The sequence below is a fragment of the Scleropages formosus genome, chromosome 4, assembly GCF_900964775.1.
Source record: "Scleropages formosus chromosome 4, fSclFor1.1, whole genome shotgun sequence".
Taxonomy (NCBI): Eukaryota; Metazoa; Chordata; class Actinopteri; order Osteoglossiformes; family Osteoglossidae; genus Scleropages; species Scleropages formosus.
Genome location: NC_041809.1, coordinates 29,687,421 through 29,700,388, shown reverse-complemented (window position 1 = coordinate 29,700,388; position 12,968 = coordinate 29,687,421). Strand labels below are relative to the sequence as shown.

The window sequence follows — 12,968 nt, the reverse complement described above, 5'->3', positions numbered from 1 at the left end:
GTTTTTTTTTTTTTTTTTTTTTTTTTTTTTTTTTTTTTTTTATTATTGCGGTGTAATTTTCAGGGTCAATGTTTTATATAGTATTCAGAATTATTAAATTATTGGTTGTGTAGCATTTCAATTTTTCATGCTTTCATGCATCTCTTCCCTTGTCACTTATGCATATAAAGAGAGTAGAGACTGTTATGCAGACATTTCCTTGCAACATATAAACAGCATTAGACTAGCTTTAAAAAAAAAAAAGAAAACATTAAGTACATAATGAAAAGAAAATGGCACTCTTAGAATATCTGAAAATGAAGTTAGTGGCTACATATTATACAGGAATGTACAGGAGCTGTGTATTCAACTCAGACTTCTCTTCAGCAAATAATCACATTTCAGTCCTGGGAGCCCTTCAAGTAAACAACAATGGTTTTGTCTCAGTTTTTAGGCAGTTCACTAAGTGGAGGAGGGATGCAAGAGTTTCATGAGGCTCCTGGATGATCCCTGTAAGGCCTGGTCAAAAGGAAAAGTGCAGCGAAGTGGGGCACGTGGGGGGGGGAGTTGCTTCAAAACAACATGAAGTGCCTAACACCGTATGCCCTTTCTGCCCAGAAACCTCAGGATGGCAAAGTTATAGGTGGTGGAGGTAATATACAGGAACTACAGAGAGAAAGAAACACAAAATCAGAGGAGCACATACATAATATTCCCCTGGACATTTGTCCTTGTGTGTGAAAGAGCAACATCTCTCAACACTTCAGGTGTTTGTGGTGCCAAGAGTGACCTGTTACATGTTGGTAGTGGGCAAGGGTGTACGGTGCTGCTTGTACATATGTGAACCCTATGGGGGTGGTCATTATTCTTGTATAAATCATTGAAATAAACTTAGGAAATTTAGATCGTAAATTTATAAAGAGGTTGTGATTTACACACCTGGTTCTATTTATCTACTTGGTTTATGCAGTGCGGTTTGGGGTTTGCTTATTTTTGCACCTGCACTACTTCTGTTTTTCTACTACACAAGATTTCCTCTAAACCAACATATGGAACAAATAAGTACACACCTGTTATGTCAGAGGAGAAAGACTGCTTCACGTTAAATAACCAGTTTGTGGAAAAGTGAGGGACACAAGGGGATCACATACTTTCAAGCAGTATGTGTGAAATATTTTACAGATAACTTTTAAATATAGTTTTCTTGCTTCTTTTATATGGGACATGGGGCAGCTGGTGCACCCTGAGCAAGGTACTTACCTTGAAATTGCTCCAGTAAAATTACCCAGCTGTATAAATAGGTAAATGATTGCATGTAACTTAACACTGAAAGCTGCTTTAGAGCAAAGCGTCAGCAAAATATGTATGTCTTTATGATATTTATTTGTCCAATAAACAATTTGGGGAAAAAACTATTTGATAGTTAATATTTTATGAATGATGGTTCCTTTGGGCTGCTGTGCACAGACAATGACACAGGAAGCAATGCATATGTGTCAGTGTAACATATACTCTGCTAGAGACCCACCAGAGCTAGAAGGGTGACTCCTGCTCCTGCAAAGGCGGCTATGTACAGGTCATAAGTCAAGAAGAACTGTCAAGAAAGAATAAGCGTGAACCATAGTTTGAAACAATGTCCAGGACACTTGACTATTGAAAATGCCATTTTAAAGAAAGGGGCCAATGTAGCACTTAGTGTGCCTCACCTCCTTAGTTTTGCAAGCAGCTACAAGGGTGGATCCACACACCCTCCCAGGTGTTGTACTCCACGGCAGAAGTCCTGAAGAAGAGAAATGAGCTTCAGTAGTGCATCATTAGCATTACTGTACTTACCCGTATACTAGCACTCACACATGTACTCAAGCAAACTATGCCTTTGAGTCTTTTATTCTGTCCACCCTCTGTTCATTTCTAAATTATATACTGAGTGAATTCACAATATAAAATTGTCTCTGTAGCATTGGTCCCTCAAAGGCCCAGGGGTTTGTGGTTTGGCATGGGTTTGAATCTAGCCCAGCTTGTGTGGAATTTGCGTGTTCGCCCCATGATTGCTTGTGCACTCTGGTTTCCTCCCATAGTCCAAAGGTGTTTATTTCAGCTGAACTAGTGACTAAACTGGATATAGCGTGTATGTGATAGTAAGTGATGGTGTGTGTTACATTGCTCTGGTGTACAGTTGGCTAAATGATTATAGGGATTTCAGTGCAGTGTATCTAGCATTTTAAGTCACCTTGGGCAAAGGTTTCAGCTAATTTCAAGCAGTTGTACATTGCTTTAGAGAAAAGCTTCTGCTATATTAAAAAATTGTGTGTGAATGTCATTTAAGTATCTGTTACAACTAAGATCAATTTTGCAAGCTGGCTTTTTGTAATTTTCACATATCCTTGTTTATAGGAGAATGTGTGCCTAAGAAATCCCTGCAAATTTTGACAAACAATACCATTAATTTACCTGAAAAAAGTAGTTCTGGGCCCAGAAAATTCACACATTTTGGCTGATATAAATATATGATACGGTATATGGCTTATAAACATAAGATGCACCCTCATACAAAAATCATAATCACCACTGAAGACAATTATCAGTCTTCATTGCTTCTTGTAGAGTATGAATAGTTGTCCATACAGTTTATTGAAATGTAAAATTATATACAGTTAAAAAAAACATGTGAATAATAAATCATTTAGGGTGTGGTCTCTCTCTCTCTCTCTCTCTCTCTTTCCCCATGTAGCCTCTGACAGTGTTTGCCATGTATGCTTTGTGTTAAAATACTAATAACTGCAAACATAAAAAGCTATGTATTATGTTACTGAATATTTCATAAAATGTATTTAGAAAACACAAGGGATACATCCATCAGGCTCTGAAAACTTGAGAAGTGAAGTGCCAGGGAGTGTACAGAGCTGTGATATGTTCCTCTACATCATAATGGGGTGTGGTGTGGCTGCTGCTGTCTATTTCTATTTCTATTTCTATGTTATGCCATAAAGATAGCAATTTTTAAAATGATCATTTTCTGCCCCAAGTTTCTGTAATTATGGAAAGCAGCTCATAAACAGAAATTAAAGTACACTTTTCAACAGGTAGTAACAGCAACTTCATATTAATAGGGGCTTTTTTTTTTAACCAAGATATTGGGCTATTGGGAAATTTAGTTATACAATAAAATTGTACTGGTTTTATTTGTCACATGTGATTAACCTAACCATTAAATCAGCAAAAAAAAGAGCAAACAATTTAGAAAATGTTTATGGTCACAGTTCCGAAAAAAACGGAGCGCACGTACCGAATTGCCGGGCATCAATGCACACCCAGGCATGCTGGGTAAGGCTTGCCGTTGTCTCAGAAAGGATGTTAATAGTGTGGCATGCATAGGCCATGTTGTAAAAGAAGTACACAGGCACCGCTGAGACGGCAAACACCACCAGCCAGATAACAGCCAAGGTGTACGTCGCGACGACAAACTGCAGGTTATTAGAGAAAAAAGGAGACGTTTTATACAACGATGCTGATGAAAGGCCGCATGTAGGCATAACTAAGGTCATAACATTGTAACATGCCACTAAGGACTGTAAAATAAGTCTACTGTCCTTTTGTCTCTGGATAGCAATATAGCTGAATATATAATTATTGGCTAACTAACAAAACAATACTTTGAAATTTTATTTGTAATTATACCTCTTAGAAAATTGCATGTTTGTAGTTTAAATTTACAATTAAAGGAATGCTTTCATTCCATTTCATTTCATTCAATAAAGGATTTTGAATGGATTTTAAAAACGCATCGGTTTTCATTGAGCTGAATGAAGAAATAATGAGAAATCACCGTGAACCAAACTATCTGTGAAAACGGCCTGTTAAAAGGACCTGGATCAATGCAGTTGCAAAAATATACACACTTAAGAAAATGGAACAAGAGAAGCGATACTTCTCAAATCATTCCAACGATTCGTGACTCTCGGAGCGTCCCGCGTTCCTCACCGTTGTACTGAGACAGCGGCCGCATCTGGTGCTCCTGAACTCCCCGAAGGTCTGCTTCACGGCGCTAGTGGTGTAGAAGCCTTCCGCCAGCAGAAGGATACAGTAGAGGAAGAAGAAGGCAGCCAAGCCGTAGATGACGTACTGGAAATACTCGATACTGGGACGGGAGAAACGGAGAGAGAACCAATGCAAGACCTTTCTTTTCTGTCTTTTGGCCTTCGTGCCTTTTGCCTTGGACAAAGAACGGTACTCACAAGGAAGCCAGGGTGATGTAGTCCTCCGGGTTGCGGGCAAAGTAAGTCTCGACGAGCGTCTCCGTCTCGGCCAAAGCCTCGTGGCCGCAGCCACAGAACAGCGCCACACCCGAAAAGCATAGCAGTGTGGCCACCAGGGATGCATATGGCACCCCCCCAAGGCAGCGGACACAGCAATCGTAACAACCTGGTGGGGCAAAACATATCAACAAACACACCACAAACACCAGCAGCACGCACATTCTTCAGTACTTGGTCATACTTGAGAAAGGTCTGCTCGTCATTTTTTCGTAGAAAACGCACCAACCAAACATAAATGCCCGTACATTTAAACACAAAGATGCGCGAATACAAAATAAAAACAACTAATACTCAAAATAGCATCAGCTTGTTAAAAAAAATACAAGGAAAAAGAAGGGGGGGAAAAAAAAGGAGAGTAAACTTTTCCAGGAGAAAGAAACAGGTGTGGTATTTGTACACAACGCGGAGCTGTGAAACTCGCGACCTACACGCTTTCCCCGGCCAACAGGGCTAATGTAACAGAAAAAAATACCCGAGCGCTATTTCTGTTTGAAAGAACTGGGATAAGCAGCACCTAATGTTCCAAGAAGCCAAGGTGCTCTGAATGGAATCATTTGTCGCTTTCAATCTCTTAGAGCCAAAAGAAGGAGCGCAAAGCAGGCCTGGTTTTCGCCACGACTTCGGTCAGATCCCTCCCGTCATGCTGATTGTGCTCTTGACCTCTCGAGTGCGGAAGACCCTCGGCGTCTACCAGGGACCGCGTGCGTAAGGCCACGTCTAAGTACCGCGGTGCTCAAGTCCGGTGCCTCGAGCGCTGTGGCAATGAGCCTGTACCAAGTCCAGCCCTGTCTCCAAAGTCTGAAACCATCACAACAAGGAGCGAGTGTGAGAGCGAGGGAGGCTCCCAAAGAAGGTCGACTGAGAACTTTCTATTGTGGCAACGCTGACAATGGCTTCTGTCCCGGCACAGTACAGGGATACAAGGGCTACTGATGTAAAGTAAACAATGGCCAAAACGGCCTTCTCTCCTCACAGTCCAACAAACAAGCTTTTGAAAATGTGCTGCTACGGGGGTGGGGCTCATGGGGTGGGGGGTGGGGGGGGTCAGTGGTGCAGCAGCTCTGAGATCCACAGCAGGAGGGTTAACATCAGCGCCCAGGGTACAGACAGGCTGGGGCTGGTACCGCTGCACAAAGCCCTGGCAGGGGAAGGGAGGGTAGGCAGCTCAAGGTCGCTCCCAAACAGGTAGAAGAAGTTCAGAAAGACACGGTGCTGTCTTGACCGCCCCCCTGGTCAGCATGGTCTAAGGAAGCACCAATGCCGAGGAAGAAATCAACTGACCACATGGTTTTGAGCTTTACCGTCTGCACACATGGCCAGCTTTTCTTATTCTCTTGATGCGGTTCCGAATTTAATGGACGTGGAACAATTTCTCACGAATGGTTTTTAAACACGTACTTCAATTTTCTTTTAAATTGCATGTGAAGTCAAGTTAATGACATAGTTGTAATGGCAGATGAGACCATTTTTAACCAGTCATTTGCAGAGTTCTAAGAGAAGCAACTGTTGACGCTGGCAAGAGTCATGAGTTTCAGATCCATGGTTTAATTAAACTCGCATCGAAATCCAAGAAAACTCAAGAAAAAAATGGTAGCAAATCATTAAAACTGATATATTTTATGTCACTATGTAAACATATTTGTCTGAAACAATCAGTTTTTTTTTCTGCTTAACCAATTCATCAGTTTTCATTCAAGCGTTTCTGTTAGATCTGCTCAATAAGAAAACGTTTCTTCGGTTACAAAAGATTGTCTTCTACGTGTGTATTTCACTGCACATGCAGAAAGCCATTTGAGAAGTGTTAACATCTCTGAAAGCACACAATTTAATTTTAAATGACCATCATAAAAATATAAGGTCTGGTGTACAGAAATAACTGCAAAACTTGACCGATCTAAGATTTACACAGTTTAGAAAAACGAAAAAAAAAACTGCAAAACGTGACCAATTTTACAGGTGTAACACCAGTTTGCCCACCCTAAATGATGTGCTCAGGATGCAAAGGAGCACTTTACAGATTTCTGCACCTTCACTTAAGAACAAACCTAAATTCCACACCGGTTTCCTACTGCTAAGCCTTAAATTGAAATATAACAGCATGCATATGCGCAGAAAGATACTGGATAATCTGAATACTTTTGAAATTAGCCTGAATGAGTGGAACCCAGCCGCTATCCACTTACCCATGTCTAGAGACGTGTGACTTTGGTTTTGCTCGGATGCTCTTTGACTGTTACTCTACTATGATATGCGCCTTTGGCATCAGCTCCCTTTATCAGTCTGAGTGGCGCTTCTGTTTCATCAACAATGAACAGACCTCCATCGCTCCCAGTTTAAAGACACAATGTCGCTTTTCAAACGGCCGGCAAACAACGTTGGGGTCGAGGTCTTTTAGCCCTTTAAAAAACTTTCCTTACTTTATCCCTTGAGGTCGACTTAGGAGCCTCCGGATCCATTTGATTGTGTGCTTGAATGTTGTTTCGAATGACCACAAACAGCATCATCTCACAATTCCAAGTGCCATTGCATCTTAATTCTGAATGCATCTATAAACCTGCAATGACTCATTGCCTGATATATTGTGCAAGTTACTTTACTAGAAAATAAAAGGAATGCAGGTTGAAAAGTGCAAAATAAATCTAAAGTATTTACCATTTTTATAAATTTAATAATGGGATCAATTATATTTGTCCTGATGTTTCCCAAATTAAATTTTCATAACCATTTTTTAAGCATTAAAAATTTGGCAATAGGGTGAAGTATGAGTCAGTGACCGCAGAAAGAATAACGTGCTCTACTACCTTAGTACTTTTTTAAATCTATGACTGCAGATGCTATATGCATAGAATGAACACGGGAACGTGTGTCTGCTTGTCTGTGGAGTTCCACTGAATTCCTAAATTCTTAACATCAGACTGGAACCAGTACATTTTAAAAGATTTTACATCTAGTTATGGGCAGAATATATGTCTTATGAATAGACTTAGAACGTTAAATACTGCAAAATATAATGATGCTACGTTATGCTTTCTTTGTTTTATACGCTTCGTAGAAATGCCACTGCTCCTTATTACCCTAAAATTTGAGCCTCTTCACCGAAAAATCATTGTGAATGAGATTTTCCAAGTGTAATGTGATGGATAGATTTCACATTTATTAATTTAGCAGACACTTTTCTTCTAAGTGACTTCCAATGAACTCTATGGAATGTTATCAGCCCACACACCTTATTCCCCAAGGTGACTTACACTGCTAGATACACTACTTAGAATGGGTCACTCACCCATACATCAGTGGAACACACTCTCTCTCTGTCACTCACACACTATGGGTGAACCAGAACAGCATGTCTTTGGATTGTGGGAGGAAACCAGAGCACCCTGAGGAAACACATGCAGACACGGGGAGAACATGCAAATTCCACCCAGACCGAGCAGGGATCGAACTCACATCTACTCAAACCACCCAGGCACTGTGAAACAGCAGCACTGCTCGCTGTGCCACCATGCCACCTGTTTTCTGAGTATAAGTGTAACAAAGTAAAATACACACACTGTCTGAAACTGCTTGTCCTGAGTGAAGTCGCGGCAAACCGAAGCCTAAACCGGCAACGCGGGGCACAAGGCTGGAGGGGGAGGGGACACACCCAAGACGGAACACCGGTCCGTCGCAAGGCACCCCAAGCAGGACTCAAACCCCAGACCCGCTAGACAGCAGGACCCAGCCAAGCCTGCCATGCCCCCCCACCCCCCACCAACGTAAAATAACGAAACAATTATCTACTTTTCATAGAATAACGAGAAGGTCGTATAACTGAGTAATTGACCAAAATGTTGGTCCTTCCATGATGCTGGTTGTTCCAGAGATAACAGTACGCAGTTGTGAATACAAGAGCTGAGTGGAAGCTGCAGCCTCGGCCTTCCGCGCTGCACATGTTGCGAGGTTCTGCCCCCTCACAGGACTTTCGTGCTGTGTCCATGCAACATATGGATTGGGGCACAAGTACCCTTGAGAGAAGAAGGGGCTCTATCTGAACAAGGGCTCTCTGGGTTTCAACCACGCTGTTGCGGGGTATGACAGCCCAGGCAGAGACTTTCCTGCATCCAACCCCTGGGCTCTGAGAGCCATCTGCTCCTGGATAACCCACCCAGTGAGGCAGTAGCCAAAGGTCCTGAAAGCACCGACAGGGGTGAGGAAACCAGGGCGCTCTAAGAAATAGTAAAATGTGAAGAAAACAAAACAATGGAACAACAAACGCTACACAAACGCTGTTGACCAGCATTTATGAAGTTAAATAAGAAGGAGAACAATGAGGACTGTGTCCAGCTGTGGCACTCGGCTCCTCCCTTTGGCCCAAACTGGACCGTGTCAAAGCCCGGCCTTGACAATGAGGCCAATGTGCAGTTGGAGCGGCTGGAAGTATTGCTGTGTTGAACTCCTGGAACCTCTGTCTCTCACCCACTTATCTGCAATGCCTTTCTTTTCTTTCACAAAATGGTTTTTATTTCTGCCCCCAGCAAGCACATGCACGTGCCCATTTTCCAAATTATTATTTTCTTTCTTCTGACACACAAAAGCCCACATTGATTATGAAATAAACAAACCAGGACTGAACACGGCACACTGTATTTCACTTGGTTTTTGTATTTGTTGGATATGCTGGTTCTCCTGAAATGTTCTTCCCTGCCTTGAACTTCCAGGATTTGATAGTGGAAGGAAATGGCATCAATTTCTTCTTTGCAAAAAGTCTTAATAATAATAATAATAATAATAATAATAAGAAACTTTTTGTGCTCTGCTGGCATCTGCAATTTGTCACATTCATTTCTCCTGGTAAAGCATCTCGCAACGAGAAGCAGTTGTTTCTAAATTCAAGTTTGCGAGCGAAAACTTTAGAGAAGGCTGTCTTTTCTTCTATTTTAAAAGTCATTTTTCAAACTTCACATCTGGACTTTGCAGGAGCATCCATTGTGGTAACACAGTTAAAATTTATTTGGGATTTAATGTGTTACCTAGTATACTGGCAAAAGCCAAATGCTATTAAACTGTTTAAGGGTCAAATTTTATTTTAATAATCAAAATTCTGAGGCATCATGAACGCTTTAATTAACATGAAAAGTGAGGAAACGGAACAGAAAGTTGCAGTCGGTACAAATAATTGTTCCTCTTCTCATCTCCCGCCTTCCTTGTGCCACTGTTGTCCCTTTATATATGTATGGTCATATGTTCATGCTCATATGCAAGACTTCACACACGCACCACAACACACAAACTTGTTATCAGCTTCCACCATAAACTCTCGCACTTCCAAAGTCCTCGTTCTGGGGAAGAGGCTTCACCTGCTGCTCATTTATTCTCCAACACAAAGTCTACAGGTGTTGTCCTCACAGCGGGGAACAGGAGTGTGTTGAGCCTCCATCCTCACACAGGTTTCCTGGTAACACCCCACGGTCCAACTGACACACTTTGACTTGAGCAGCTTTATTCTGCACACCGGTGACTAGAATGAAACACATGGATTCTGGAGCTCTCAGTGCACGTGCAGAAATATGGCCTGGGAATAGTTAAAACAACTAAAACATTAAATAAAACTGCATTCTTCTATTACTTCCTTTTCATGTAACTTACAAGGACTTTTCCATTTATTTACTTTGCAGATGCTTTTCTCCCAAGCAACTTCCAATGAACTCTATGTAGTGTTATGAGCCCACACACCTTATTCACCGCGGTGACTTACACTGCTAGATACACTACTTACACTGGGTCACTCATCCATACATCAGTGGAACACACACACTCTCTGTGTGATACTCACACACTATGGGGGAACCTGAACAGCATGTCTTTGGACTGTGGGAGGAAACCAGAGCACCCAGAGGAAACCCACACAGACACAAAGAGAACATGCAAACTCCACACAGACCGAGCGGGGATCAAACCCGCACTCTCTTGCACCACCCAGGCGCTGTGATACAGCAGCGCTACTCGCTGTGCCACCATACCGCCAAAAATAACCAGTGCTATATTTTGTGAGCATGTTCCTCATCATTTCCACATTCTGCACAGCTGTTAGCAACCCAAGTATAGACTGCATAGACCAACGTCTTCTTTTAACGGATAACTTCAAAGCTTATTGTTATGTTTCACGATCCTTTGTTAAGCACTCTGCGTCACTGTGCGAGAACAGCACCCTAGAAAAATAAATTAAATTGAACTGAAATTGAAGTTAGCCGCTCAGAAGAATTTTAAAAAACCTTCCCCTTTACACACAAAATATCAACGCTCCTTTCTCCGAATACAGCTAGTAAAAGCCTAGTTTACCCACCGAAGGCAGAGCTTTCACCTTGTCGAGTGACCTGAGTAACGCCAAGGTTAGAACTGGTCGCTATAATTCTGCAGAACCTGGGAATATGTCCGGCTCCCCTGAACCGCACACAAAGGAGTCTAGTAGGTGTGTCATACAGATGTTTCTCCTCTGGCCTCTACAGTACGTACACCTTGTCCAGCGTGTGTGCAGCTGCAGTAATTTATGAGGGAGCCTTTTCAGTATCTGCTCCTGCTTCCCGAGCGCATCCCTCGAGTGCAGAGAGAGAGGGCCACGACCGGGAATACATCGGCGGTCTTGCTTGAACATTCACTGTGGGTCCCGTTGCGAGCGCAGTTATACCTCCCTGGGCAGAACAAGACCGTCGGCTCCAGCCGACCCCGAGATGACTCACAAAAGCTCCCGCTGCCTCTGTGTTCCCAGTGAAAGAAGCAGAAGAACTTTCTCGGTAGAGAACACGCACGACCACAGGCCTCTCTTACAGTTCCTAAAATGAATCTAGGATGTCTTCTGACCTGTGATAAGCTATGCTTTACTTCTTGTTTTGCCTTCTCCAAATGATCCCTCACAACAGCTGTGTGGTCTCTCTCTTTATAGTCCCTGAAAGTAGAAATAGTATACAAAGTGCCTTGCCAGTGATAGAACAATATAACGGCAGGACTACCAAAAACCTTTTGGCAGGAGTGACCGTTTCGCTTGGGGCAACCGAGGCAGGGGACCCGCATCTCGAGAGGTTTGCACGGCCAAACCTTACGTATCGGTTTACTGTCCTTTTGGTCAGTTACCAACAGCGCTTTTGGTTTGTATAGTCTGGTACATATGGAGATGTAGGGACATAGCAATGGCTGGGCAAACTTAGCAAACATCACTAGATGTAAGGGGTAAGAGATGTAGAAAAAACATCATGTCATGTTGCTTTGGACTCAAAGATTGTAACTTTGAATCCCACCTCTGGCTCTAGTAAATCTGAGCAAGGTACTTACTCTAAATTGTTTTATGCAAAGTTACCCAGCGGTATAAATGGATAAATAATTGCAAGTCTCTTAAGATTGTGAATTGCTTTGGAGAAAAGCATCAGCTGAATGAACAAATTCAAATGTAGGTAATGTGTGATTATTATAGTAATGAAAATTACAATCAATAATATTTCTGTTATTACTTTTAAATTATACATTTAGCAGGCACTTTTCTTCAAAGCGACGTGCATTTCGGAGAGATATACACACACACACATTATCAGAACCGCTTGTCCCTTACAGGGTCACGGGGAACCGGAGCCTACCCGGCAACACAGGGCGTAAGGCCGGAGGGGGAAGGGGACACACCCAGGACGGGACGCCAGTCCGTCGCAAGGTACCCCAAGCGGGACTTGAACCCCAGACCCACTGGACAGCGGTCCAACCCACTGCGCCACCGCACCCCCTCGGAGAGATATATTGTAACCCATTTTGTATGTTGTCTTGTATTTCATGTCCACCACCAGTCCTGGTATGCTACATACTGGCAATATAAGGGTTATTAAGTGTTCCTAGTTGCGAGAAAAAGCAGATATTTTTTCTTGAGAGGGACGGTATGAGGGGTGGTATGGTATGTTCAGTGATGTTCAATAATGTCAATATTACTGCAAAAATCTTTGTACGTCTTGGGTAAAGAAAATCTTTAGTGATCTCAGTTTGAATGTTGTGATCGGGGTCCATCAGAACACGTTCAAAGTCACAGCTGAAACTACGCTTTTTAAAAAAGAGCTCTTTTTTTTTTTCTCTTTCAAAACAGCATTTCCTTTATTGATAGCTGACAAAATTGCAATTTTCATTATTGAAAGTGGTGTTACCGCAGGTGTCTTTAATATTTTTCTTTACTTGCTTTTTTTTAGGAAAAGTTATAAAATGTACTGTGGAATATATTGTTATAGGTTCATGTAACCGAACAGCTGGTAGCATAGTGGTTAGTACTGCTACCTTCAGACCCGAAGGTTGCAGGTTTGAACCTCGTCTCTGGCTGTAGTCCTCTTGAGCAATGTACTTACAGTAAAATCACATAACTGGGTAAATAATTGTAAGTTTCTTAGGAGAAGAGCATCAGCTAAACAAATCAATGTAATGTCTGTGCTACTGAAAGTAAGATGTGTTTATTTCCGACTGTGGAACAAGCTGCATTATGAACACTTGATGCAAATGATGACATCTTTTTCTTCCAGTTTTGACCATGTTCAGGTCTTTTATCATCAACAGCAATACTGCCACCATGTGGTAAAACAACATTTTTACTGTGCTTTACTGCGTTTAGGGATCACAATTTTTGCAGCCAGAAAACAAAACCTCATTCCCAGGGGCTGGTTGCACAATTTG

General features: G+C 42.1%; 1 protein-coding gene across 3 annotated transcripts; it reads right to left on the bottom strand.

The window, feature by feature from the left end:
• Nucleotides 1-36: 36 nt before the first annotated feature.
• Nucleotides 37-6,559, bottom strand: LOC108934397 (myelin proteolipid protein-like). 3 transcript variants are annotated; one of them, XM_018752156.2, is made up of 7 exons: nucleotides 6,479-6,559; nucleotides 4,215-4,401; nucleotides 3,961-4,117; nucleotides 3,266-3,443; nucleotides 1,686-1,759; nucleotides 1,508-1,573; nucleotides 37-645 (listed from the first exon to the last, which is right to left on the bottom strand). In XM_018752156.2, exons 1-7 carry the CDS (start codon nucleotides 6,480-6,482, stop codon nucleotides 571-573), a joined length of 741 nt encoding a protein of 246 aa, XP_018607672.1. In that variant the 5' UTR covers nucleotides 6,483-6,559; the 3' UTR covers nucleotides 37-570. The 3 variants fall into 3 exon arrangements, with proteins under 3 accessions (XP_018607672.1, XP_018607671.1, XP_029106992.1); XM_018752155.2 differs by lacking the exon at nucleotides 6,479-6,559 and adding an exon at nucleotides 4,810-5,123; XM_029251159.1 differs by lacking the exon at nucleotides 6,479-6,559 and having other exon boundaries at nucleotides 4,215-4,520.
• Between the last annotated feature and the right edge of the window lie 6,409 nt (nucleotides 6,560-12,968).

What these genes read in the sequence shown, in the direction of transcription:
- LOC108934397 (XM_029251159.1), bottom strand. Translation starts at nt 4,456, where the DNA reads ATGTGCGTGCTGCTGGTGTTTGTGGTGTGTTTGTTGATATGTTTTGCC. An exon ending in GCCGCTGTCTCAGTACAACG is followed by an intron (nt 3,444 to 3,960) that starts GTGAGGAACGCG and finishes AATAACCTGCAG; the next exon opens with TTTGTCGTCGCGACGTACAC. An exon ending in GAGTCACCCTTCTAGCTCTG is followed by an intron (nt 646 to 1,507) that starts GTGGGTCTCTAG and finishes TTCTCTCTGTAG; the next exon opens with TTCCTGTATATTACCTCCAC.